General features: G+C 35.0%; 1 protein-coding gene across 1 annotated transcript in view; it reads left to right on the top strand.

Annotated features, from left to right (window-relative positions):
- rdgB (retinal degeneration B) overlaps positions 1-25,162 on the top strand; it is a 597,535-nt gene extending 572,373 nt beyond the window's left edge. Inside the window, exons 20-21 of the mRNA XM_090373500.1 lie at positions 5,486-5,614; positions 24,599-25,162. Coding sequence (XP_090229626.1) covers positions 5,486-5,614; positions 24,599-24,841 — 372 coding nt within the window. The 3' untranslated portion in view covers positions 24,842-25,162. The remainder of the gene's footprint in view (positions 1-5,485; positions 5,615-24,598) is intronic.
- Positions 25,163-27,872: the final 2,710 nt, after the last annotated feature.

Genomic DNA, 27,872 nt, shown 5'->3' with positions numbered 1-27,872 from the left:
GGAGCAGATTCCCTCTGAATGCAGGATATTTACTGCAGAGCTGCACGCTATACAGTTAGCCTTGGATCACATTAGTGAATGCCAATACCAACGGTTCATTTTATATTCCGACTCGCTCAGCATGTTACAGGCTTTAATATCTGTGAGATATAATCCTCATCCAGTTCTGTCTGGTATCCAGCAGAAGATTCACTTCCTCCGTGGACATGAATATGATATCCGCTTCTGCTGGATTCCCAGCCACATTGGGATTAGGGGAAATGATTTGGCTGACACCGCAGCCAAATCAGCAATCCCCAATAATAATCGCTACCTGTCAGTCCCTTATACAGACTACAGGCAAACAATACACCAGAAGATACACTCCCAATGGCAGGACTCGTGGAATAGACAGACTGCGAATAAATTATATCATATAAAGCCTATAATTGAACCGTGGCAGTCTAGTCTGCACAGGAATCGTAAGGAGGAAGTTGTTCTTGCCCGGACCCGCATAGGACATAGTCATTTGACTCATTCTTTTTTGCTGAGGGCTGATGACCCTCCTATGTGTGAGTCCTGTGGCACAATTTTATCAATTAGACACATTTTAATTGAATGTCCAAATTTTAGCAATATCCGTTTTACCGCTTTTAACCATCTGACTGAGCCATATACACTTAGTCCGATTTTATCTGACAATGACAATGTGTCTGCTGTTTTTAGCTTCTTAAAATCAATAAATATTTTTACTCGTATATAAAATTTTTACATTTTTCTTTTATATATTTGTTATACCTTTTGACATAGTGACCTAACTAATTAGGTCACTGAAAGTTTAAAATTTTTATAAATGACCTGGTCTTGGCGCGTTATAGCCTTAGTAGCTAATGCGCCAATAAAACCAAAACCAAACCAAACCAAGACACAAGACAGTAATTAGTGGTAAACATTTATTTCACATAATATTAACAATGGATTACGAGATGGATGCATTTCATGATGTTACAACAGATGCTCGAAGGTTCCACCATGAGACGCGATGCATGCGTGACGCCGACGCAGCATGGATTGGTAAACACGTTCGAACACACCTGGAGTTTCTTTGACAGTAGCAGCAGCGCAGACGAGTCTCGCCACGAGATCCATTTCCGTCTCCACAGGCGATGCATACACGATAGATTTCAGGCCCCCCCCACAGAAAGAAATCAAGGCTCGATAAATCAGGTGAGCGTGGGAGCCAGGCAACTGGTCCACCACGGCCATCCATTGATGCCCAAAACGCCTGTTCAAATGGTCACGAACACACCTTACATAATGGGCAGGCACCCCGTCATGTTGAAACCAAACGTTGCGTCTCACATTTGCTGGAACATCATGAAGTAACCCTGGTAGAACTTGTTCAAGAAAGATCCGATATTTAGCGGAGTTCGTGCGGGATGGTAATAGGTATGGGCCAACTAAGCAGTCACTGACCATACCTGCTCACACATTTATTGCGAAGCGATGTTGTGCCGCATGGGGTGCACACCGTGTGGGATGTCGTGAGCCCACACGAGCATTGTGCTGATTGAATAAGCCTTCCCTAGTGAAATAAACCTCATCCGTGAACAAAACATAGGCTGGAAAATTCAAGTATTGAACACTTTCTTGGGAGAAACCACTACGCAAAAGCCACACATGATCTTTGGGGGGAGCAGTAACTGAACCCTTTGGAGATGAAAGGGGTGTAAGGAATCATCGTGCCAGATACGCTGTACACTGCAATGAGACACTCCTTAGACAGAGGCAACAGCATGTGTGCTGGTAGTAGGATTATTCTGGATGGCATTCAACACACTTTTTTCCATGGCAGGAGTTCACGTTGAACGTTGTCTGCCCGCACTACTCCTGTTACCTCTAAATGACCCATAATCGCACAAATTTTGATGCGTACGCGCAAACAAATGGTGGTCCAATACATGTCTGTCTGGGAAGTGTTCTCCATAAATTCGTTGAGCAGCTCGTCCATTGCCCTCTGCTAATCCATACACTCGGTGCATGTCTGCCAGCTCACAGTTCGTATATCGATGCATGCTCTTTGTGCGGCGACTACTGCTTGAATGAGTAAACCAGAAATTTTCCCTCTCGCGAACTAATGAACAGCGCCGTGTACCGACTTACAGTGACGTTTCCGGTTATGGGTTCCTATGTGATTCACATTCCTTTAGATGTTACCTACCTCCCCTAAACGTTTGTACCAATATTTTTGAGACACCCTGTATACTGATGGATCTAAATCTAATATATGTGTATCGGTGCTGCAGTGGTTCTTCCTATTTGCATTATCTCCAAAGCTCTTCTCCCTAGTTTCAGTATTTACACCGCAGAACTTCATGCAATCAAAATGGCTATTGAACACATCAAAAACAGTGTAAACAAGAGATAATAATCTATACAGATTCTTTGAGTGCAGTAACTGCTTATCAATCCACAGGTGGTAGATGACTTTCATCAACCGGTGAAATACCACCACTTTGCTTATTGGAGGTTGAAGTGGTGAAACCCATGTTTAGTCTCTATAGCAAAGTTTCTGGCATCCCCCTCTCCCCATACTTCTCCTTCAACCCATGCATGGTACTAAGTACCTTTTGTGTTTGGTACTAAGTACCATGCATGGTACTAAGTACCTTTTGTGTTTGGGGTTTTCATAAAAAGAAAAAAAAACATAAATATCCCAACTCTCATCCTATTTTGAAAGAGATCAGAGCACACTTGATAAATCTAACAGAATACAACACAGTGGTAAGGTTTTACTTTATTCCTGGCATGCTGGAATACAGCAAACCCCCGCTATTCGCGGGGGTTACGTTCCTGAGAAATGCCGCGAATACCGAAAACGCGAATACTGAGTTATGGCTCCCGTAGTAATAAAGGGGTTCCGTTCCAAAGTATGAAATATATAAGAAAAACTAGTCTAAAATTTTGTCTATGTATGTATTATATGTACCTTCATAATATGACTATGTACATAGACAGTACCTAGTGAAATGCAAGCATATGGCATCGAAATGAAAATAAGAAACAATTTAATATTAAATGTAATATTTATTAGAAATTTCAAACAAATCTTTCAAACCAGCGTCTTTGCTAACTAAAAAACCTATCCCGCCAGTGCTATCACCAGTTTCGCTAAAGTGTTGATAAGGAGTTTTGCGTTTTCACGAATGATGAGTGAATTTAACGGAATTTTATTTTGAGTTCGATCTTCTATCCACAGATTTAAAGCCTTTTCCGTTTTTTCTAATTTAACATCACGAGTTACAGAGCAAATTTTTGAAGCAATTAGCGCGTTTTCACGGACACTACGGCGGATTTTTTCTTCCGATTTTTTGATTGATCGTACCGTTGACTCGTTGATTTTATAATGTTTTGCCACTGAGGAGACACTTTCACCATTAGAAATTTTGTCTAATAACTCAATTTTATTCGCTAATGTCATCACCTTCTTTGATATTTTCACATTTCTCTTGTTATTCGTAGTTATATTTTTGTAGGGGTTAGAAAGAACTTGTCCACAATAAAGTCACTTTCTTCCGTTAATACACTCGAAAAAGTCTGTTTTACACTGCAAAACGGTAGATTTATCACTTTTGTAAGCATATGAATTTATAAATTTATTCAATTTATAAGCATATAAATTAAAAGCAAACGACGAAACCTTCCATAACAAGCGCATAACACATATTGAACAAGGATTAGCGAGAAACATTCACGCTCGCGATTTTGTCACCTCTCTCCCCCCACCCACTGAGCGCTGTTTTGACCGGGAAAGATAATTTTAGCCATGCTCATGTTTTTTTATGGCGGAAAATATCCACGGCGCTTTAAAATTCACATTTTTTAGGTTTCATTTTATATTAAATCGGCGATCGCGAATACGCGAAACCGCGAATACAGATACCGCGAATAGCGGGGGTTTACTGTACTGGGAAATGAGAAGGCAGATGGAGCAGCTAAAAATCCAGTCAAAAGAACCAAATTCTCAGTGATGATGCAAATCTGTCTGACCTATTTAATTTTTTAAATATATAATATTGGTGTAAATACACCATATATAACTCTTAAACGAAAAAACTACGACAGTAGTGTAAAAAGGGCATCATTTTATCTGTATCTCATATTGTGAACCTCCTTCACAACGAGTTGCCATGTGTTGCACTACCTTGAATAAGTAGCACTTCACTAAAAGAGAAGACTATTGTTACTTATTCTCAGTGGGCAGCACCATTTCAAGGCTAGTTTGCCTCTCATCGGTGGGTGGGTCGGCAGGTACCCTGGTATTGCAGACAAGACAATCCAGTTATAAAGATAATCCCACAATATGAGATGCCAAAAGGTGTACATGATAATGTTTAAGTCAAACTAAATGTAGCAAGGCATCATATGTTCAATAATATAAATTATCTATATAATAACTGTGTAAATACACCATAGATAACTCTTAAATGAAAAAACCTCGATAGTAGTGTAAAAAGGGCATCATTTTATCTGATCTCATATTGTGCCCTTCTTCACAACGAGTTGCCGTGTGTTGCACTACCTCAACTATATGAGATACGGATAAAATGATGCCCTTTTTCTACTATCGTAGTTTTTTCGTTTAAGAGTTATCTATGGTGTATTTACACCAATATTATATAGATAATTTATACTCTTGAAACATATGATGCCTTGCTGCATTTAGTTTAACTTAAAAATTATTTTTTTTTTTTAAAGCAAATTCATTTATACAAACTTATTTGAGATATGACTTTTAAAAAAAAAAATATATATATATATATATATATTTGTTTGCAGAACTACTGTGACAATTTGGCCTTAGTTGCCCTTGTGCCAATAAACCCCTATTAAAACCAACCAACATAAGCTCTATCCCAAACACAATTTTCAAGCAGGCCACTTGCATATGATGCTCATATCCTGATAGTGAAACATTCCCGTGTCCTGATATTGATATGTTTCCTTGGCGTGCATGGTCACTAGATCTCTCACCCATCAAACACATTTGGGATATGATGAAATATTTGCTGAATTCCACCTCTCAGTCCCTCATCACTGCCATCCAGTGCACAGCAAAGTGCAAGAAAGCATAACTCAGTGTTCAACATGATGATTTGCCACCCTTTCAACTTCTACTGAAATGTTTGTCTGCTTGCATCACTATTCATGGAAATCATACTTCATATTGATGTGCACTGCATTTTTGTAGATAAATACAGCTGAACTAGTACAGACTTAATTATTTCTTGTCTACATTGATATCTGTTACCCCAACTTATTTTGAGCTATTTTATTTTAGGTGGCATGAGTAAAAGAGTAGATGAAGAAACAAAACCACTTGCATATGACTGTCACTAGTTTAAATAGCTTAACTTTAATTTTTGTACCTTAATAGTGAAACTAAAAATATAAAATATTTGCAAAGAAAATTGATGTTATTATGAAATTTTTCTATATTTTGCAGGCTGAAATAATTACCCATGCTGCTTATGGCTCTAGTAAAGATATTTGGGTCTATGGTTCCATTGGACTGAAACCTGATCAGATTTATATTGTTGGAAGGGTATCAAAAAAACATTATTCAATAGCAACTGTAAGTAATATCTAAAATATTCTCAGTATCTTTGAATGCATCATTGCATAGCCACATTTCTGGATTTATAACAGAGACCTCCATTCTCCTGCATGCCATCCAAACAGTTTTTCTGTCATTTTCACTAAAAAATGTAAAACTATGGCTTCATCATTAAATGTGCAATTTAAAAAAAAAAAAATTCTGCAAATTTGTGCATGAAATTATATTGTTCATCTCTGTTTAACAAATTTCTTAGCAGATATGCAAGTCTGTGTCGCATAAAATATCAATGCACTGAACAAAATGTTAAATATACTGTGACTTTGAACACTTTTACAGCCAATTTTTCTGATGAACTTTTTGACCCAGGATTTGAAAACCATGGGATTAAGTCAATCTGGAATGAAAAGGGCCGAGACATTTTTGGGCTTTCTTCTTACTATGACTGAATTCATCAGCCTCCAATGAAGGTTGCTTGACAGAAATATCCAGTTTTTCTTCTGTCAAATGGGAAAAGTTCTGAACATAGGATGGTCCCCCCCCCCCCACTCCAAGTGGATTAAAAAGCTGAAGCCACATATTTTCATGAGGAAGCATTTGTTTTATATGTGTAGTGCAAAGATAAATTTGATTTAGCAATGTCCTGAGGCAAGATGCCAAAGAAATATGTGGTATTATTTAAGAAGACATACACTCAAAATTTTCTGTGCATCAAAAACCTGGAGGATGGGGTTTGATCTAAGTAATATTTGCAAAGAACTAAGCATAAGAACAATATGCAGTGTATAGAAAGAAATATGAAAATAGATGTGCCATTCTAGGGTGAAGGTAACAGTGACATACTTGTTCATTGCCGTTTTCCACCATTTATCATAGAACATAATCTTCTTCTGAATTGTGCTAATTGTGCAGGTGCACTATTCAGAAATATATTTTCCTGTAGTGAAATTTAAAAAAAAAAAAAAAAAAAATGTGTAACAGCATTCACTGTTAATGAAATTAGAAAGAGAGGAAAGGAAGAATTAGTTAATTGCCTTTGAAAAATGTGCAATTTTTAATTGCTACAAGATGGCAGGTAGTTCCAAAATATATGTATTGTTGGTATATTTATTCAAGAAAAAAATGCAGCAAAAGTTGAATGTGACAAAGTACAAATGTTAAGCATCTTCTCATGATCAGCTGAAAGCATGTGGGATTTCTTTAGAAAGTGTCTGCAATTAGAGTTCATAATACTTGTCTTATGAAAAGACCTAAATCCTGGAGTAGCAAATAGGTTAAAAGATTGAGCAGTTAGTGGCAGGTTGTCCCTGTCATCCAATTAAATTGTATGCTGCGAGGGAAGCTCTATGCCTGCTGTTGAAAGTGAATTAATATTTTATGGTTATTTACTGCTACCTTGAAATAAAGATTTAAACAGATTCAATTGTGCATGCCACTAAAGTGTTAAAAAAAAAAAAAAAAAAAGATTTCGAAACATGTTTTTTGTACACATTGACTATCTTTGGGTAAGTGTTTAACTATACTGTAGAACAAACTCTACCCGGTCTACTCAGAGAAGAGGTTAGAGGTGGTAAGAAAAATCATGTGAGCAATTTTAAGTTACAAAATGGTAAAGAACAACAAGCAATCTCTAATTAGCACTAACTTATGTCCATATCTAGACCCACCTCTCCCCCTCCCCAAAAAATGTGAATCACAGTTGTGGTTTGATCCATGAGGCTTGTCACAGCATTTTTTCAGGTATAACAGCTCGAACCTACTACCTGGGAGTCTAAAATGCTGATAGAACTGATGTTCAGGTCCCACTTATAAGTCAAGTGGATCAAATTTCTGAAAGTGCAGTTGCTTTGTGGCAGCCAGATTCTCTGCTTGCTCTTCATGGTGGTGAGACTGTTAATAACAGTGTCAGGTCTGAAACCACTGCACCTAGTATACTTGAGGTGACCATCTAGGTAAATGAACCAACATATGTGCATGGGTCAAAGTGTGACATCCACATCAAACAGGAATGCATCCTCCCTATGTCCTTAGCCAGTACAAGGTGATAGATGATTCTCATCATCCATTGCAGTACCACTGATTTGCTTATTGAAAGCTTGAAGTGGTAAATCCCATGTTTAGCTTCCACGGCTAATCTCTGCCAAACACAGTCTCTTCTATCATGCGGTATGAGTAATATTTCCTGAAGTTATTAGTAATAGTAGTGGCAAGGAAGAAAGCTTATACAGCATCAGCCAAAAACCTTCCAAGTGTCCTCCACTCTGTCTCATAGATATTGTTTCTGCTGCATGCCTTTTCTGTTTATACTTCCATGGGCACTGATCTTCTGACTTGGCATCTGTAATTCACCCACTGATAGAACTGATAAAATGCTGATAGAACTGATGTTCAGGTCCCACTTATAAGTCAAGTGGATCAAATTTTAGAGTCTAAACCAGTCCAAATACATGCCGCAACCAGTCAAGCATCCATTCACTGTCCAACTCCATAGTCACAAAACTAACTTTTCCTTGCCACTACTAGGAAGGAAGCCTGAGGCTTATGCTGCACCAGCCAAAAAAAATTCCCTTACCCTAAAAGAGAGAGAGAGAGAGAAGTAGAAAGGGAATCACCAAGAAAGAGAAGAATGATGATATCCAGCTCAGGACCCCCTTGGTGTGCCAAGCCCATACTCACCAGATGTGAGCCCCTGGGGTTGTTTTGCTAAATCCTCCACTCCATTTTGGAAGTTGATTTGCAAATCAGACTAAATCCATTAAAAAAAACCATTAAAAAAAACGTTCTTATAAATGCCAAGGTATCAGTTAGCAGTATATATATATTTTTTTTTCTTTTTTTTTTTTTAATGAACGACTTTCTTTCCATTATTTCTCAGAATCATTAAATATAAAGAAATAAATGAAACAGTAGACGTTTTGCCATGTTATTCTCTGTTTCAGTGTAAGACCCTGCTAGAAGCTTTTGTGAAAGACGAAACAATATACAGTGGTTCTTGTATTGGCAACTAAGTTCAGGGGTTGAAATATAACAACTTATCTGAAGCCATGCTTGGCATTTTAGCAATTTCCCGAAGTGGTGGTGAATGTGTAAGGACATTCATCCAAGTAAAAAAAACAAAAACTGAGCTCTTTCTGATCAAACTTTGAAAATTTTCTCGACACCCAAGTTTAGATAGTAGGGCCATTTTTAAACAAAATTTTGACTCAACAGAGTCTATAATAGTATCTTCTTTTTTTGACTCAACAGGTCTATAATAGTATCTTCTTTGAGACAATCATAATCAATTGGCAGTCAATCGAAACAGAAATCCACTGACAGAAAAATCATAAGTTACGTAATATGCTTTGAAGCATTAGTAATAATGCTTGAAACTATACTGTATTGTAGTGTTTCTCAGACTTACAATATTAGTGTACACCATTTGAGAGTTTACTGTTACCAGCATGCCCTTTCTTGGAAAAAGATAATTTGGGGGTAGTTTTAATAATACTATTTTATCATGACTAGAGAAAATACAGTACAATATATGGTATTCATTTATTAATATATAATAAAAGTTATACATGTATACTATATATAGAAATAATTAAAAAATAGAAGTACTGTAATAATAAAAATCAACTAACATTCTGATAGGACAGTGTAGATATATACTGTGGATTCATACCAGTCTGAAATTAAAGTACATGTGTTAGCTAGTGAAGAAAGCAGCACATTTTTAGGACTTACTATTTTGGTATTGAAGTTGAATTTAGTATTGTGAATGAAGTTTAAATTCTTATGTACCGAGCTTTTTTTTTTTTTTTTTATGCAACTTACAATGTTCACTGATTAATAAAGGATTAGTCAAAATTTTACAAAGTGCACTATTTGAAAAGACTACTGTCATTGACATTCTAAAAAAAAAAACGGGGGGAAATACAAAAATCACAATTATACAGCTTTATTATCTTTTATGATTCAATACATGGAAATTATGATTCTAATAAGAGAGTTTTACACAATGTATTAAAGAGTTTGGGGTTTCAAGCTTTGATCCATTAAAGTGGCCAATTCAATTAACCAGTGATTCCTATATGCATAACTCTCTGTACTGAACTTTACTGAATTGGTTTCTGCAGCTGAAAAAAAAAAATTATAATAAAGTAAAATAAAAAAATTCTGCTGTGTATCCATTATATAAAACCGTTTCGTGTACCACACTTTGGGAAACACTGCTGTATTGGTAAACAGTCCTGTATTCATAATAACTGCAATGTAATACACCAACATATAACTGAAACTTTATTTAAATAGAAATAATACTAGACCAGATAGTATAAAATTAAAATGATAAAATAAAATACACTGATTGTACAATAAAAGCAGTAAAATTATAAAATAAAATATAAAGAATAGCAATTAGACTATGGAATAAAAGCAATATAAACAATAAAAACAACCGTAACTTTCGGAGGCAACCACCTCCTTTATCAACAGTAACACTTAACTTGTCATAGTACATCCTTAAATACCTACAGGATCATGGCTCGCAGCACATGTTATTGTAGGAGTGTGGGCAGTATCTTCCACAAGTGCATGGAAACCGGAAATGTTCAGGTTGGTGTATTACATTGCAGTTATTATGAATTAGAACTTTCCCAACCCCAGAGGCCTATTTGAAGAACAGTCCTGTAGTTGTAGTAGTATAGTATCTTAATATAAAATGCCTGTGCTGTCACTGAAATTTCATTACAAGTCCAAAGTTTGGATTTTAAAAAAATTTTCTGATAATGATACTTTCCCTCTTTCCACAAGTCAGAGATTGCAACTAATCTGATGGTAGTCAAATAAGTCTGTTTTCCTGTAATTACATGTGAATAAACTGTTTTTGATAGTTTTTTAATATGAAAAAACTATAGAACTAAAAACTATATATATTATAAAACTTTAGTTTTATAATATGAAATAAGAGCTAAAGAGAAGACCTTTGGGAAGTAATGAAGATTTGTCTTGTGTCTTGTTGAAAATGGGTTTTTTTTTTATAAACAAATCAGGCAAAGGTAATGTTAGAACGATGAAAGCAATCATCAACTTTTCCACTATGCACTCAATAAATGAAGAGCTTATGCACTCTCCGTTTACTGTATAGTGACAACGAAAGTGGCTTGTGTTGATTGCAAACTTCTAAGCAATTGTGCAATGCATATGAACGTTAAAATGTCAGAAACAGCAAAATTACTTATTCCTACAAAACCCAAATGCATTCTACTAACTAGACATTTTGCAGATTTGCCTATCTTAATGAAATATTTGATTTTATGCTTAGAAACAGTTGCCGGAGTTTGGTTACGAGCTGCCAAGTGGTTATTTTTACACAGCCAGTTGAAGACTTACAATAATCAAAGAAAACCTCTGATATTGAATAAATATAGTGTTTTTTCAGCAATTTACATATCCACAGGCCTGCAGCATAAAATTACAGCATCATCCTTCCTAATTTTGGCTGTTTGAACAGCCATTAGCTACTTTTATGTGAAAGAGCATAATGGAAATTAGAAAGTCACATACTGCTTGGAAAATTTTTAACAACAGTAGTAGTGGCATGTGATGCAAGAAAGCAAGTGTAGCATCATATTTAGCTTATGTAGCATCAGCCAACAAAAAAATCACACCATTCCCTCCAAATGCCTGTCCAGTTCCTCCTTAAATTTATTCAGCCTATCAACTTCCACAACAACAGATGGAAGTTTGTTCCGGCAATTTACCACCCGCTGGCTAAAGGCAAATTTCCACACATCTATTCCATATCTGTCCTTTCTTAATTTGAATTTATGTCCCCTTAGGTTCGTAATCTGAACAAATGGAAGGATTCCATCAGAATTCAGCATGCTCAACCCATTCAAGGCCTTATACACATCAAACAGATCACCACGCAGGTGCGTAGTCTAAAGTCAGTGTAGTTTGCAGAACTTAAGCCTCTCTTGGTAAGAGGATTCCTTCATTCCCCTCACCAATCTTGTTGTCCTTCTCTGTACACGCTCAAACAAATCTATATCCTTCCTAAAATGAGGTCTCCAGACCTGTATGCAGTACTCAAGGCTTGGCCTGACCATTGCCTTATACAGAGGGACAATCACCTCCTTTTTCCTGCTAGCAAAATTCCTATATATCATTGACAAAACCCCATGACCTGCCCCGGCAGCCTATCTGCATTGCTCAGAAAACTTCATATCTGCCTGCACAATTACTCCCAGGTCTTTTTCATTTTCTACCACCTTAAGTGTAGTACCACACAATTGGTACGTTTCTCTGGGGTTACTTCTACCATATGCAGTACTTGGCATTTGTCAACGTTAAACTTCAGTTGCCACTTCTTAGCCCATCTGCCCAAATTATCTAGATCCTGTTGCAGTAGCACACTGCCGTTGCTGTCATTAGCAACCCTGCCAACTTTGTATCATCTGCAAACTTCGACATTAAGCTTAATATACCTTCATCAATATCATTAATAAATATTCAAAACAACAGTGGATCCAACACTGAACCCTGTGGGACTTCACTAATAACATTAGTCCACGAAGAGCAACACCCATTGTTTACCACCCTCCGTCTTCTCCCACTTAACCATCCTTTTATCCATTGTAGCGACTTACCCTTAATACCATTCTGCTCCAATTTGTACAATAATCTTCCATGCGCAACAGTGTCAGAAGCTTTCCTGAAATTCAAATATATGATATCAAAATTATTTTTTGCATACAGTTCCTTTGTAACCACATCATAATATCCTATCAAATTTGTCAGACAAGACTTTCCCTTAACAAACCCATGCTGTGTCTGAATTATTGCTGCAGTCTTGTCTAGATGATCTTGCAATGCATCTTTAACCAGCGACTCCATTATTTTACCCAGAACAGAAGTTAAACTACCTGGTCTGTAATTACTCATGTCACCCTTCGATCCCCCTTGTGAATTGGGGATACATTTGCACATCTCCAGTCCGTGGGAACCTCCCCTAAGTCCAAGGATGCTCTCATAATTATGGCTAAAGGTTTGCTTAATTGCTTTGCCACCTCCTTTAATATAACTGGATAGATCCCATCCACCCCAGGTGCTTTTCTTGTGTTAAATTTCAACAATTTCTCCTCCACTTTGCTCTCAGTTATTACAAAATCATTAAGTATCCTGCTACAATTTGATAACCTTTTGCCATTTTCAAACCTTAATAATTCCTCATGTGTGAATGTAGATGCAAAATATTCATTCAGTTTGTTTGCTATCTGAGCAGGATCATCAACAGTCGAACCATTGATGTCAAGTGGACCAATCAGATTCATCCCCTTCCTTTTAGAGTTTATATAAGTAAAGAAATCCTTGCTGTTTTTCTTAGCATCTTTTGCCAAGGATTTCTCGTAATCTGCCTTCGTCTGCCTAACCTCCTTTGTGACCTGATTACAGATTAACTTATATCTGCCATAGGCTTCTGAGTCGCTTGATAATTTATATGCATCCTATGCATTTTTCTTCTCTGTTACGAGTCTCATTAGTTCATTTGATAACCATTTAGGCCTAAACCTTGAAATTCCCCTTATTTCTTAATAGGTATGAAACTTTTAGTAGCATCCACAATTAATTCCTTGAATGCTTCCCACTTAGAATTTACTGTTGGTAACATTGTCAGTTGATCCCACTGTACAGAATTTAAAAACTTTCTGAGACCACTGTGGTAATTAAACCCCGATGGTAATTAAATCTTTAAGTAAATCCCACATCAGTACACTGTGATCACTGCCACCTAGTGGTTCCTTTATCTGCTAATTCTTAATACACGAATGATCACCGTTGATAACCAGATCAAGAGTATTACTATCCCTGGTTGCCTTTCGAACATGCTGCTGCAGAAAACAATCATCCAATAAATCCACAAAATCCGACTAGTGTGTGAATGACCAGCCCACAAGTTCCAGTCAATATCTGGGAAGTTAAAATCCCCCATTATAAGACATTCTGATTTACTAGCCCACTCTATTTCTCTGTACAATTGTTCATTGTACTCATTCGAGTCATTAGGCCTATAACACACTCCTATTCTTATTTTTGCTTTCGCAGTGCTTATGTCACACCAAACTGACTCAACAGTGCACTGTTCATCTGTATCAACTGGGTGCACTTCTTTTGATTTTATGTTTTTCTTAATTAACAGCATAACACCTCCTCCCTGTCTATCCTTTCTGTACACATTGTACTCCCCAAATTCCAGTTCTACTTTCCTTACATCTGTGTGATACCACGTCTCTGCTATCCCAACAATATTCGCCTTTGATGTCTTGACCAACACTTCAAATTCATCAAATTTATTTACTATACTTCTAGCATTGGTATACATGCTGCTATTCCTATTCCTAGTTACCCTAACACGTCCCATATACCCATCTATTTCACGATGACCGCCATCCGTCCCTGAAACCCCCAACACCCCTCACTCCAGGTCGCTACTTATTCTAAAAGAAGTTGTGCAAGAATCACCTTCACCTCTGCCTACGGCTACTGTTAAACTATTAGTCCTTGTATCCCCCCCAAGCTATCAGTTTTCCGACCCACCTAACACTGCCTCAATAGCCTCAGCAAATATTCTTGCACCCTTTCTATTTAAGTGTATCCCATCCCTGTAGAAGCAGTCTCTCCTGTTAACAAGTACAGACCAGGCTGACAAAAATTCTATCCCTTGAGCCTTGCAAAATCTTTCCCGGGCCAAATTGACATCGTTATCTCGCGCACACACAAAAACATCCCCCATGGCAATATCATGTTCCTTTCCAGAAAGTTCAGCAAACATTTCAAATGTTGCACATTTTTTTAGGCTGTGATGCTTTGGAAAATCGACCCCCTCGGTTCTCCCCCAAGTCACAGCACTCCTGCCACTTTGCGCCCATTGCTTTGCTGCTCTAGTTTGGGGCATGATATTTTAAATGAATAAGATCAATAAATTAAATTAATTAAATGTCAATACTACGCTATCTAATAGAAACAGTGAAGCGTATTACGCCATATAATTATACGTTAGAGCTACCTAGTTACTCAATTAAAAATTTGAATTCCCTACCACTATATACAAAAACAATGGCTGCAAGATTCGAACGAAATAACGGTTTTACGTATATTAAGTAGTAATCCACAAAAACTCTTTATCTAAATTAAAATAAAAATAACTAGCGTAACTATAACTATAAGACTACGTAAAAAGTACAATATAAAATAACAATTATGTAAATAAAAAGGCAAACACTTATCGCTTTTTCGGAGCCTGTAATTCACAGCTGTAATTTTTAAAGAGAGTCAGCGTCCAGTCTGTTGGGATATCCTCCTATGCTGTTAGTTAAAATATTACAGCATTACTCCTGACCTTTGCATGTAAAGCAGCTCTGATTGGAATTAGAAATTTACAATTTAAATACTAAAATACTCCTTGGGATTTTTTTTTTTTTTTTTACAATGGCATAATATCCCACTTGAAGGAATGAGAGTTAAAAGTCTGTGTGTGTAAAATAAACTTGGTTAGATCAACTATAATGATGCCTAAATTTAAAAGCTAGGTTATTTTTCTACCATTGGATAACATATTTGATGGTGTTCAGTGGCTGATAGAAATAGCTACTGAGTAAGAATTTTTGAACAGCCATTAGAAGATATGAAAAAAAAGCCTCAGTTGGTAAAACAAAAAGGGTTTGTTTTGATATAAAATTCATAAGTTAGCTGCATAAAATTAACATTGTATATCATAATAGCTAATAAAATTGAGTGGTGTGGGAGTAACAAGTGATATACTGATTGGGTATTACAGTCCATAACATCCATAGGTGTAAGCGATTGATGAGCGTAATGAGTCAGATTAATCAGTATTTAACAGGAAAACAGTTTGCCAGTAGAGTACCCATAGTTGGCCACAATTTTTTTTACATTTTCCAGAGATCATTACTTATTAAATAAGTATCATGGATGTTTTCAGTTTAAACATCCATAATGCAAAATATATACATATATATTAAATGTAATATAAAATCATGAGTATTAAACATGTAGTTTCGGTTGATGGATTATCTGCTGCTTTGCACGATGCTATTCTTTAAACTACATCTACTCAAGATTTATTCATACTTCTAGATGTATTTGACTTTTAAACATCTTGCCATATTCAATTTGTATCTCCCAACATCATCAGTATAAAACCAACTAAGAAAATGGTGAGTCAGCAGTGCATCACCTCTAGGATTTCTAGAAAATGTGCTGCGTTCCATCCATCTCCTGACAATGGTCTGTTAAATCTTTCACAGGAGAACCGTACTTTTGGTCCTGATCTAAATTCTGTTCATTTGATAGGATATTATGATGTGGTTACAAAGGAACTGGATGTAAAAAAATAATTTTGATAAAAGGAAGGGGATGAATCTGATTGGTCCACTTGATATCGATGGTTCAACTGTTAATGATCCTGCTCAGATAGCAAACAAACTGAATGAGTATTTTGCATCTACATTCACACATGAGGAATTATTAAGGTTTTATTAAGGAAAATGGCAGAAGGTTATCAAATTGCAGCAGGATACTTAATGATTTTGTAATAACTGAGAGCAAAGTGGAGGAGAAATTGTTGAAGTTTAACATAAGAAAAGCACCTGGGGTGGATGGGATCTATCCAGTTATATTAAAGGAGGTGGCAAAGCAACTAAGCAAACCCTTAGCCATAATTATGAGAGCATCCTTGGACTTTGGGGAGGTTCCCACGGACTGGAGATGTGCAAATGTATCCCAAATTCACAAGGGGGATCGAAGGGTGACACGAGTAATTACAGACCTGTTAGTTTAACTTCTGTTCCGCAGAAGTTAAACTAACTTTAAAATAAGGTAAAATAATGGAGTCACTGATTAAAGATGCATTGCAGGATCATCTAGACAAGACTGCAGCAATAATTCAGACACAGCATGGGTTTGTTAAGGGAAAGTCTAGTCTGACAAATTTGATAGGATAGTATGATGTGGTTACAAAGGAACTGGATGCAAAAAATAATTTTGATATCATATATTTGGATTTCAGGAAAGCTTCTGAGACTGTTGTGCATGGAAGACTATTGTACAAATTGGAGCAGAATGGTATTAAGGGTAAGTCGCTACAATGGATAAAAGGATGGTTAAATGGGAGAAGACGGAGGGTGGTAATCAATGGGTGCTGCTCTTCGTGGACTAATGTTATTAGTGAAGTCCCACAGGGTTCGGTGTTGGGTCCACTGTTGTTTTGTATATTTATCAATGATATTGATGAAGGTATATTAAGCATAATGTTGAAGTTTGCAGATGATACAAAGGTTGGCAGGGTTGTTAATGACAGCAATGGCAGTGTGCTACTGCAACAGGAGCTAGATAATTTGGGCAGATGGGCTAAGAAGTGGCAACTGACGTTTAACCTTGACAAATGCAAAGTACTGCATATGGGTAGAAGTAACCCCAGAGAAACGTACCAACTGTGTGGTACTACACTTAAGGTGGTAGAAAATGAAAAAGACCTGGGAGTAATTGTGCAGGTAGATATGAAGTTTTCTGAGCAATGCAGACAGGCTGCCTGGGCAGGTCATGGGGTTTTGTCAATGATATATAGGAATTTTGCTAACAGGGAAAAGGAGGTGAATATCCCTCTGTATAAGGCAATAGTCAGGCCATGCCTTGAGTACTGTGTACAGGTCTGGAGGCCTCATTTGAGGAAGGATGTAGATTTACTTGAGCATGTACCGAGAAGGGTAACAAGATTGGTGAGGGAAATGAAGGGATCCTCTTACCAAGAGAGGCTTAAGTTCTGCAAATTGCAGTGGCTGGAGACTTGGCACCTGTGCGGTGATCTGATTGAGGTGTATAAGGCCTTGAATGGATTGAGCATGCTGAATTCTGATGGGATCCTTCCACTTGTTCAGATTACAAACCTAAGGGGGGCATAAATTCAAATTAAGAAAAGATAGATGTGCGGAAATTTGCCTTTAGCCAGCGGGTGGTTAATTGCTGGAACAAACTTCCATCTGTCATTGTGGAAGTTGATAGGTTGAATACATTTAAGGAGGAACTGGACAGGCATTTGGAGGGAATGGTGTGATTTTTTTTTTTTTTTTTTTTTTTTTTTTTTTGGCTGATGCTGCATAAGCTCATACACATGCTTTCTTGCATCACATGCCACTACTACTACTACTATTTCAAACCCAGACACAACAAGCATATTCTAAATCAGCCTTTGTCCTTCTCCAATGCTTCGATAAACGTTGCCTCACTTATTCCTCTGTGGGTAACTGCAAAGTTAGCCATAACATATATTCCCCACCTTTCTGCAAAACTACAAATGTCATCTACTATTTTCCATTTCTTCGCAGCTCTCTATTAAGTCCATTTTGCTGCTATAAATTGCTATTTGCCTGAAGCAAAGTCATTTGGTATTAATCATTTTACTTTGCAGTTCCTCACCTCTAATTGGCTTTGCAATTCAAGCCTATAATTCTCTAAATTCATCATAACTTATAGGATATTTACATTCTTTCTCCTTTTAGAAACCTATGTTACTTCTTTTTCTGCTATCCTCACCCTTCTAGTACTTGGCACTTTGTGTATTTTTCACTTCCATCTACACAAACTTTATCAGCCTTTTTAATTCTTATATATATATATAATTTACATACTTTAGTAAGACTCCCCTTATACAGTCTTCATAGCACTTTTTGCATTATAACCTTACCATTTGGACTGCAAACATTTATTCTTGACTTAGGTTTATCCCTTAAGTCATTTATTTCCTTTCTATCTAAAGATCACATTGCATGTTATAATCTAAAAAATTTGCTGTCATGTTCTTCAGTTGCCATTGGGTGTATAAACTTTTCACTTTGATATATGTGAACATTTCTAACTTGGATTTTTAAAATATTTTTGTAATTTAGTATTTTATTACTTTAATAAGGATTTACTTATACAATCTACATAGTTTTTGATGCATAATAACCCTGCCATTTAGTCTTCTGTCAATTAATTTTGACCTACATTCATTCTATATGGTCTTATTTTCAAAGCTGGAACCCTTTACAGCCATTTTATTACTTATTGTTTTACTGGACTGGACCTCACTGTATTCAATCACTTATATGAAATATGTATTTTCATTTTATTTTTGGACTGTTCCTTTTTATTTTCCAAATACCTTCATCCTTTCTGTGTACAGAATTTTGTTATTCCAAATATTTTTTTCCAACTGTCTATTTGCACTATGTAATTTCTGCTTTATATTTTCTGCTGTTTATATACTTTCCCCTGGCCTTTCTCCTTATATATATCTATGCACTTATTTTATAAAAAACAACTATAGAGGTCACTAATTCTAACTTTTTACGGCTTTTTCAAGTCCATTTTCTCACTATAAATTATTATATAAATTCTCACTATTATTTCCTGCCTCAACTTTTTGCTATGCACTACTTGAAAATTCCAGGTATCAATTTTATACTCCATTTTAGCAACTTTCTGCTTTCTCATTATGCTTACTTTTAATGCTTTCTGTTTTTTTCGGCTCTTTTTATTTTTCAATTTTTATTCTTGGCTCTCTGTTTTTTTTTTTTTTTTTTTTTTTTGCTTCCTACCTAGCAAGCATTTGGTATTAGTCTCTTTTTCCTACTAATTCTTGCACAGTCAGGGCCCTTACTAAAAGTATGGGCTTTAAGATCCCAATATTTCAGTAATTGTAATATTTTTTTCTTAACTTTTTATCTTTATACTTTCTACTTCTACTTTGTCTCATTTGTAAAGCTCTTAGTGCAGTATGAGGGTGATATGAACGTTCCTGCTATCCTTAATCTCTCGCTATCTTCGCTGCCTCTTTATTTTTTCTACACTATTCCTTCCCTATCCTCATACACACTCCCTTGCCTTGTACCATTTGCTTGCACTAAAATAATTTTAAAATTTTATATACATATTCTACTTAAATTATATATACATATTCTCATTAAATTTATTCTAAATTACATCATTTGCTTATAACCACTTATTTTTTCATCTAGTTTGCACTATAAACACTTATTTTTATTTTTTATTTTTCTATTTTAATTTTATTACCATTATACTTCTTAATTCACCTTAATTTATTTTGCAAAAAATAAATTAAGCACATACACTGCGCATTAATTTTTAAAAAAATGCATACACTGCATTGGGACATACCTTGTCCATATTTTGTAAGTGTTATACTACTTTACCCCTTTTTTGATCTCACTCAAGTTTTATTCTTAAATTTGCTTATCTTCCACAGGTATGGACAAGTGTAGAAATGCAGTCCTTGATATGTGATCAAGTGTAGTCCCCTGATGAAGTACCTGATCATGTATCAATTTTTACTTTTAGCTAACATCAGATTTGAATTTTATATTTTCTCTACCCCTTTTTTGGACTTATAGCCAAAATTACCCACACATATCTGATCTATTGCTCCTTATTTTAATTTAATCGTTTTTTGCTTTACAGTTACTTTCTAATTGGCTTTTTAATTTGGCCTATAATTTTGCTTAATTCATTACAACATATAAGATTTTCACATTCTTTTTTTCACGCCTACAATATTTCCTTTTTCTGCTATCCTTCTCCTGTTATGGCATTTTGTGTAATTTACACATCCGTCTTCACATTTTTTTGTTTTAACAGACCCATTAATTCCACCTTGCATATATAAACTTTTGTATCTTTTGCTGCTGCTTTTCATGCTCAGGTGCATTTGTCATTTTTTTTTTTTTTTTTATCTCTCTGTTACCACTTTTGAACAATTCTTACAAGAAGAACAATGTGGGTTCAGAAAAAGGAGAAGCACAATAGATGCCATTTTCTCATTACAACAAATTTTGGAGAAAAGAAGAGAATTCAGCCTACCAACATTTCTGCTGTTTATTGATTATGAAAAAGCACGTGACATTGTAAACTGAGAAAGACTTTGGCAGATTCTACATGAAGAAATTATCCCAACTCAACTCCAGTAAGCGATGTAAAACCTGTATAAAAACTCAAAAGTCTGCATAAAATATTCGAATGGCCAACTATCAGACCCAATTAACACCAATAAAGGAGTCAAACAAGGATGTGGACTATCACCAGATTTATTTAATATCTACATCAATAAAATTAGTAAAGAATGGAAACAAACAATTAACAACAGAATACAGTTGAACAACAGGAATAAAATCCAAACTATATTATATGCTGATGATCAAGTTATAATTGCAAAATCCAAAAATGAACTACTGATAGCAGCAAATGAACTGAATAAAATAGATAAAAAGTACGAGATAAATCTCCACCTCAAAAACAAAATCAATGGGATTATGTGGGAAAAACTTACAAAGAGTCAAAATTGATATTGATGACAAAATAATAGAACAATTTCTGGTTATTATTTCCATCTATTTGGGAAATTTAATATCAAATAATTTCCATCTATTTGGGAAATTTAATATCACATGAAGGGAAAGACATCCACACTAAACTATAAAAATATAAAAAATATAATAAAATGAACAGAACGATTAAATGCCACTTCAGAAAACAAATGACAACTGAAACAAAATTACAACTGCACAATGTCACTTCAAAATCAGCCCTCTTCTACAGGTGTGAGACTTAGGTCATAAATAAGAAAGATGCACACAAATTAGAGGCTGCACAAATGAGATTTTTAAGACCATTATTAGGCTTTACAATACTAGACCACCAAAGAAATTTAGATATTTAAGAGATAAAAGTAGATAACATAGTAAATGACATAAAACAGTATCAGAAAAAAATCAGCCACATAGAAAGAATGAACCCAGACCGATTCCCAAAAGTAGCCTTTAGCTACAGACCTACAGGCAAGAGAGATGTGGGTCGATCAAGACCACCTCCAAGAGCTACAATGGAGCAGGTCTTAAAAGACCTAAGCCGGACCAAGTTCATGATGATGATGATATATATGTGAAGATGGACGGATCCTACACATTCAAACTGACAAGATGTTGGTTTGTATGAAAGGTGCACAGAAGCGTAATTGGGATTACTTGGAAATGATAAACAAAAAAAAAAGAATAAGATATAAGTTAAAGAACTAGAATAAAGGGGGGAGTGAGGAGGGGAAGAAACCATAGAAATGGAACTGAAAGAACTTAAGAAAAGTGTTCTGCTTCCTTATGAGAAAAAATTTAGTCATTCAGCACTCTTCACTTCTTCCTTAAATTTTGTATAATAATTTTAAAATTGATACCATTAAGATAAAATGAATAAAAGACATTACAAAAAATTTTTTTTGTAATGTCTATTCATTGATTGATTGTGAAGAATTAAAGAAAAACATATACTGTATTGATTAAAAATGTGAAATGGTTGGCTGGAAGGGGAAGGAAACTAAGGGGGAAGGTGTGTGTGTGTGTGTGTGTGTGTGTGTGTGTGTGTGTGTGTGTGTGTGTGTGTGTGTGTGTGTGTGTGTGTGTGTGTGTGTGTGTGCGTACTCAAATAGGTGTTTTTATAATGGTCATCAAAATTAACAAATTGATCAGGGAAATGAAGCATAGCATAATATAGCAAAACCTCTTCTTCTAGCTTATCTAACTTTGAATATTTTAATTCTTAGTGATATAATCAATAACTGTATTTTTGCTGGAAAGAGATAAAATGAAAATATGTGGGCCATTTGATAATCAGTGGCAATAATGTACCAGTGCAACTCTCTACTGCAGAATTTACATGAAATTGTTTGTGTATGTGAGACTTTTTTTAAAAATTGTTAGTCTTGTTTTTGTATTTCTATGATAGCGATTAATTGTTTTCACACTCATATGAAGTAGTGTCACATTGATACTGTCCTTAACAGTGTTCACTAAGTTCGTGCAACAGTTTCTTCAAAATCCCATCAGCATTGAGCAGGCTCAGTGCTGATGGGATTCTTCCTCTTGCTCAGATTATAAACCTGGGGGCTTAGATTCAAACTGAGGAAAGATAGTTGTAGAATAGATGTGCAGAAGTTTGCCTTTACCCAGCAGGTAGTTTATTGCTGGGACAGACTTCCATCTGTGCCCCCCAGGTTTGTAATCTGAGCAAGAGGAAGAATCCCATCAGCATTGAGCCTGCTCAATGCTGATGGGATTTTGATGAAACAATGTTGCTCGAACTTAGTGAACATTGCTAAGGGCGGTGTCATGTAAGGTAGAACGGGATATTAGTGTTAGTATTAACAAAAGGAAACCACAGGAAGTCCACTTGTACTTCCCCTCAGTACAACAAGGAGAGGAAGGATGAAAGGCTTGGATAAACAGAAAAGAGGGCAAATGCAGAACAATTAGAAAAGATTGAAACAACTGCAATTTTCTCCATGGAGAATCTTTTATGACCAGAGATTGCGACACTGGGAGGCTGCCTCCACAAGTGCATACCACATGTATCCTAAGAAGACAAAAAAGCAACTCAAGCTGACTGCCTCGGTCAATGGACTGTCGGCCAAACAGGACTTTGCCCTTCTTGCGGCCCAATCTGCCCCATTTATTATTTGCTATATGATTGATGACAATCATAATAACAGTGAATTAGAGGTGGTTTATATTTCCAGCATCTGGCAGGGAATCTCGAAGTTTTTTTGAGATTTGAGATTCTTGAATTTTGGGGTAAAATTTCTCAAGCGCAATCATTACTCCCAGGTGTAAATATATACTGATTCCAGGAGTGCACTAACTGCGTTACAAATTGAACATCTATCATCTTATCGCATTGTGAATAAAATCAAATTCACTTGATGGACTGCTATGAAACTATGAAACTCTGGATATGCTGACATTGCAGACAATGAGAGATTAGATCAGGCTGCAAAGTATCCTCTCATTACTAATCCAACCCAATTACATGTACCATATACTGATGATTAAAAAAACTGTTATTCAAAAAGCATGTAAAGAGCAGTGTATGCTGTTTGAAAAACTCAAATAATAAACTCCTTCAGATTAAACAAGAACCCCAACCATGGTGCTCCAACTACAGACAAAATAAATGAAACAGTACTTGAAAGAAGGACATGATCATACCTCACTTCATAAGCACTGAATGGCAGTGCAATATATGCATTTTCAGCTTGAGAGGGCTCCAATTCTGAAATCTCTCTCCACCAGAAACCAGTCTCTCTCTCTCTCTCTCTCTCTCTCTCTCTCTCTCTCTCTCTCTCTCTCTCTCTCTCTCTCTCAGGAGAAATACAAACTTACCACAATTATTTCATTACATAAATAGAATAAACTTTAATTATTTGTAATCCCTTATTACATAATTAGGTAAAATATAATTACATAATTATATATTATTTACTTATGTAATAAGGCACAATGGAAGTTTAAAGGCAGCCCTTGTGCCATTAAACTTCCATACCACCCCACACACACACACGCGCGCACACGCACGGTCACCAAATGCATTATTAAATTGCATTGTAAATCTCTACTCTCTTAAAGAGTGTAAGGTAGAATGGGTTATTAGTGTTAGTATTAACAAAATGATGCTGTGAAGTAAGCTTATACAGCATTAGTAAAAAAAAATTCATCTACTTCATTAATTGCTAATCTATTTCATTAATTCAGCTAGTCCTACTTTAAATTTATTCAGGCTACTGATGTCTGCAACATCAGGTGGAAATTTGTTTCAATAATCAGTTACTCTAAAACTGAAATTAGAGAATGATGTTAACTTAGGTTAACATTGAATGAGTCAATTTTCATTTCTAGTAATGCATAGGAGACATTTTACATGTCTGATATCACTAAAGTCAGTTTTAGAGTATTTTAGATAATTTCTTTTTCACAGCCAGATTTGCTGAGCTGTGATCAGTTAGAGATTTAATCATTCTAAATAATTCTGTAAGTACTCTGTGATTGGAAGGAAATAGGTGAATAAACATGGTATATTTTGATAAAATATTATCTAATTTATTTGTATTTACTTTATTAGATACTTTCTGATGGCTATGCAGCTCATTTGGCAGATCTAAAAGCCCGTGGTGGTTCCAGGCCAGCCCAGGGTAATGCTCGTATGGTTCTACCTCGTGGCTGCTTTGGACTTCCTGGTCAAGGAGTTGGAGCAATACGTCACAGGCGATCAGCAAAACGTACCACTTCATACCCATTGTCAGGGCAACCAGCTGAAATAAGAACAATGGGAATATTTACAAAATCAACAAATAACAAAGTGTAAAATGTACAGCCTTTGTATTGGCCAAAGTATCTAGTCTCATTGTTTAGGAAAAGAATAGTTTTTATGTGATTTAAAACTAATAGACTAATTCAGACAAAAAAGGGGAAAAGCAGAACTATTTTTTGTTATTTCATTATAATTTGGATGAAGTTTTTTGACTTTGTACAGTCCTGCCAGAAATACAAACTTTCACAGAGTCAATTTTGACTCATCTTGCTACATCATCCTAGCAGTGCAATACAATAAAATATATTGCAGTGTGATATTTGATGTGTTAGGAAAAGAGTATAATGCAAAATAGTTGTGAAAGATAGCTACAGTTCAGAGAACACCATGATTATATGAGTAGGAAAATATGATATGTGGATTACAGAATTTGATAGAATTAGTATGAATTATATATTATCAGAGATTCTTGTGGGTTAGTCTGTATAATGTTGTAATCACTGATCAGTAACTCTTTGCCTTTGATTTACAACTAAACAAACCAGAACTGAAAAAAGATTATTCAACATCCTCATATTGACCTTTTTTGGTTGGAAATTGAAGGCTAAACAACTTTTTGAATGTTAAATACATAAATTCTGATATTAGCAAGAAGTAAAATTCATTATATCATTGATAGGTACATTCAAAAGAAGTCTGAGAATTTGAATTACTTGTTTATGTGTGTACATATATATTGCAATATCTTATTTGTAGTTTTTTTATCAATATAATCATCGTGCAGAGTTACCTGCAGTTTTCTAATTTATAAACATTCCGATTTTATTGATATTGTTTTTTTCCCCTGGAACAGTATTAATTTGCTCAACTAAGTCACTTTGTTGCAAAATTTTGTAAACATGTAAAAATGTGTATGTATGTGTAATTACTTATATGTGTATATGTGTGTGTGTGTGTGTGTGTGTGTGTGTGTGTGTGTGTGTGTGTGTGTGTGTGTGTGTGTGTGCACATGCAAAATAGTGTTATTTTCATTCATATAAAGTCCATCCCATTAAGTTCATTGTTGAAATAATACCAACATTTCTGGAAAGCTTTTTTTCCCTATGTGTTTATTTTATGCCTAAATATCTAAAACCTGCTTTTGTCCATTGGAAAAATGCTCTTGTATAGAAGTAGGGGGGGGGAGCAAGATTGGAACATCTATCTTATGAATTTGAATTACAGTAAATTATAATTATATTCATCTTAATAGATATAAATTATAATACAGTTAATATATTTTGGATTGGTTATGCCATTTAATTGAAGCTGTATTGTGATGTATAACCATAAAATTGAAATCAGTAAAGATTAGTAGTAATCTTTACTATTACAAAAGATGTATATATATTATTTTTAAAAGACAGTAGCAACATTCTTCTGCTTATTGGTTGTACATATTTTATGACTGTCATTCATTATTAAGGTCAGGGCCAACTCTAGAATATGTAGAGCTGCAAAATAGCTGCACTGGATCAGTGAATGACTTTGAACTTTTTTTTATAAAAAATAAAATAAAATAGAAACAATATAATATTTAATGTTATTACAGGAATAAGAGCATTAGCTAAATTAAACTTGGACATAGATTTTCAAAACAAAATAAAATACAATTATTATATTATGCTAATCTAGAAACAAGATTGAGTAAATTAAAACAAATGGGCCTGGAGTACTGGTGTCCATGGTTAAAGAATAACAATAAGTATATATCCAGTAAAAATATTTTAATTAGAGATGACTACATCGGAGCTTTCGAGACAGTCGTGTCTCTTTATCAACAAATTTGAAATTTCACTCACCTCACTGTACGCATAACTGTATATGTTAATTTCAAATTTGTTGATAAAGAGACACGACTGTCTCGAAAGCTCCGATGTAGTTATCTATAATTAAAATATTTTTACTGGATATATACTTATTGTTATTCTTTAAGATTGAGTAAAATTTATAACCAACGTGAAAATTCTTCTTGAATAAACTCCCCCTATAATTTGTTTAAATCTCAAAACAAACCTTGGCTCCCTGTGCTTTCATTACATGTGCAGGGCTGCATGAATTATACCAATCATACCTCCTAGAGCTAGCCCTGTCCACAGTAGATATTAGATCTACGAAGAACCAGTTAATGACATCTAAGTTATTTTTGTCTCATACACAGTATAACAATGTGCCATTCTTGTATCTGTAATATTCATTGTACATATTCAAAATTTTTTCACAAATCAAGTTTTCTATATAATGTATAATATGACATGTTATAAAAGGAATCAGTAATATAGTTTAGCTACAAGTGCTTGTGATAATTGTTATTGACTGAAAAAAGTAATATGGGAAAAAGAAAGGCTAGTGAATTTAATGATGTTAATTTCATTATTATTAAGATTTTAATATCATTAAGTAATATCACAATGATAATTGTCATTATTCTCAGCTCTTCCTAACTGTAATAAGAATCCTATTAAGAGCAGTCAATAAGAAAAAAAAATTATATTTATTATATTGCATATTATTCATATTTCTGTATTCCTCAACCAGTAAAAGATAGATTGTGGATATTACAAAACAACTTATGACTCACATAATTAATTATTTTTAATGGAAATTGGAATATTAAATAGAGTTATCTGTTATTATAATGATAAAAATTCTTTGTCTGACCAAAAGAGAATAATAAAGGAGAAGCTGGTGAAGTTTAACTTTGAAAAATTTGCATTACTCTTTGTTCCATTGGTCAGACTAAAGTATTTTTACCATTACTAACAAAGTACAAAGTAGTTTTTTTTTTTTTTTTTTTTTTTTCTTATTAAATCTCAGTTTACATCGTGTGTAAATGTCTTTTTACAACTGTATTGGGGATATCAGTATTTGTATGTTTCTGTTTATTATAATTTTCATATGGAATTTCATTCTATTTACTGAAAACATGATGCAATTCCAAGGGCTGGTTTAGGACTGTGCACCTATACCATAGGTACACATTCCTAAACCTGCAACTGAAGGAACTTGGACATTATTAGATTAAGAATTGATTTTTCTGGTTTCA

Source organism: Mastigoproctus giganteus, chromosome 5, assembly GCF_048544385.1.
Source record: "Mastigoproctus giganteus isolate SK-2022 chromosome 5, ASM4854438v1, whole genome shotgun sequence".
In the NCBI taxonomy this organism is placed as follows: Eukaryota; Metazoa; Arthropoda; class Arachnida; order Uropygi; family Thelyphonidae; genus Mastigoproctus; species Mastigoproctus giganteus.
This window is presented reverse-complemented; position numbering and strand designations above follow the sequence as displayed.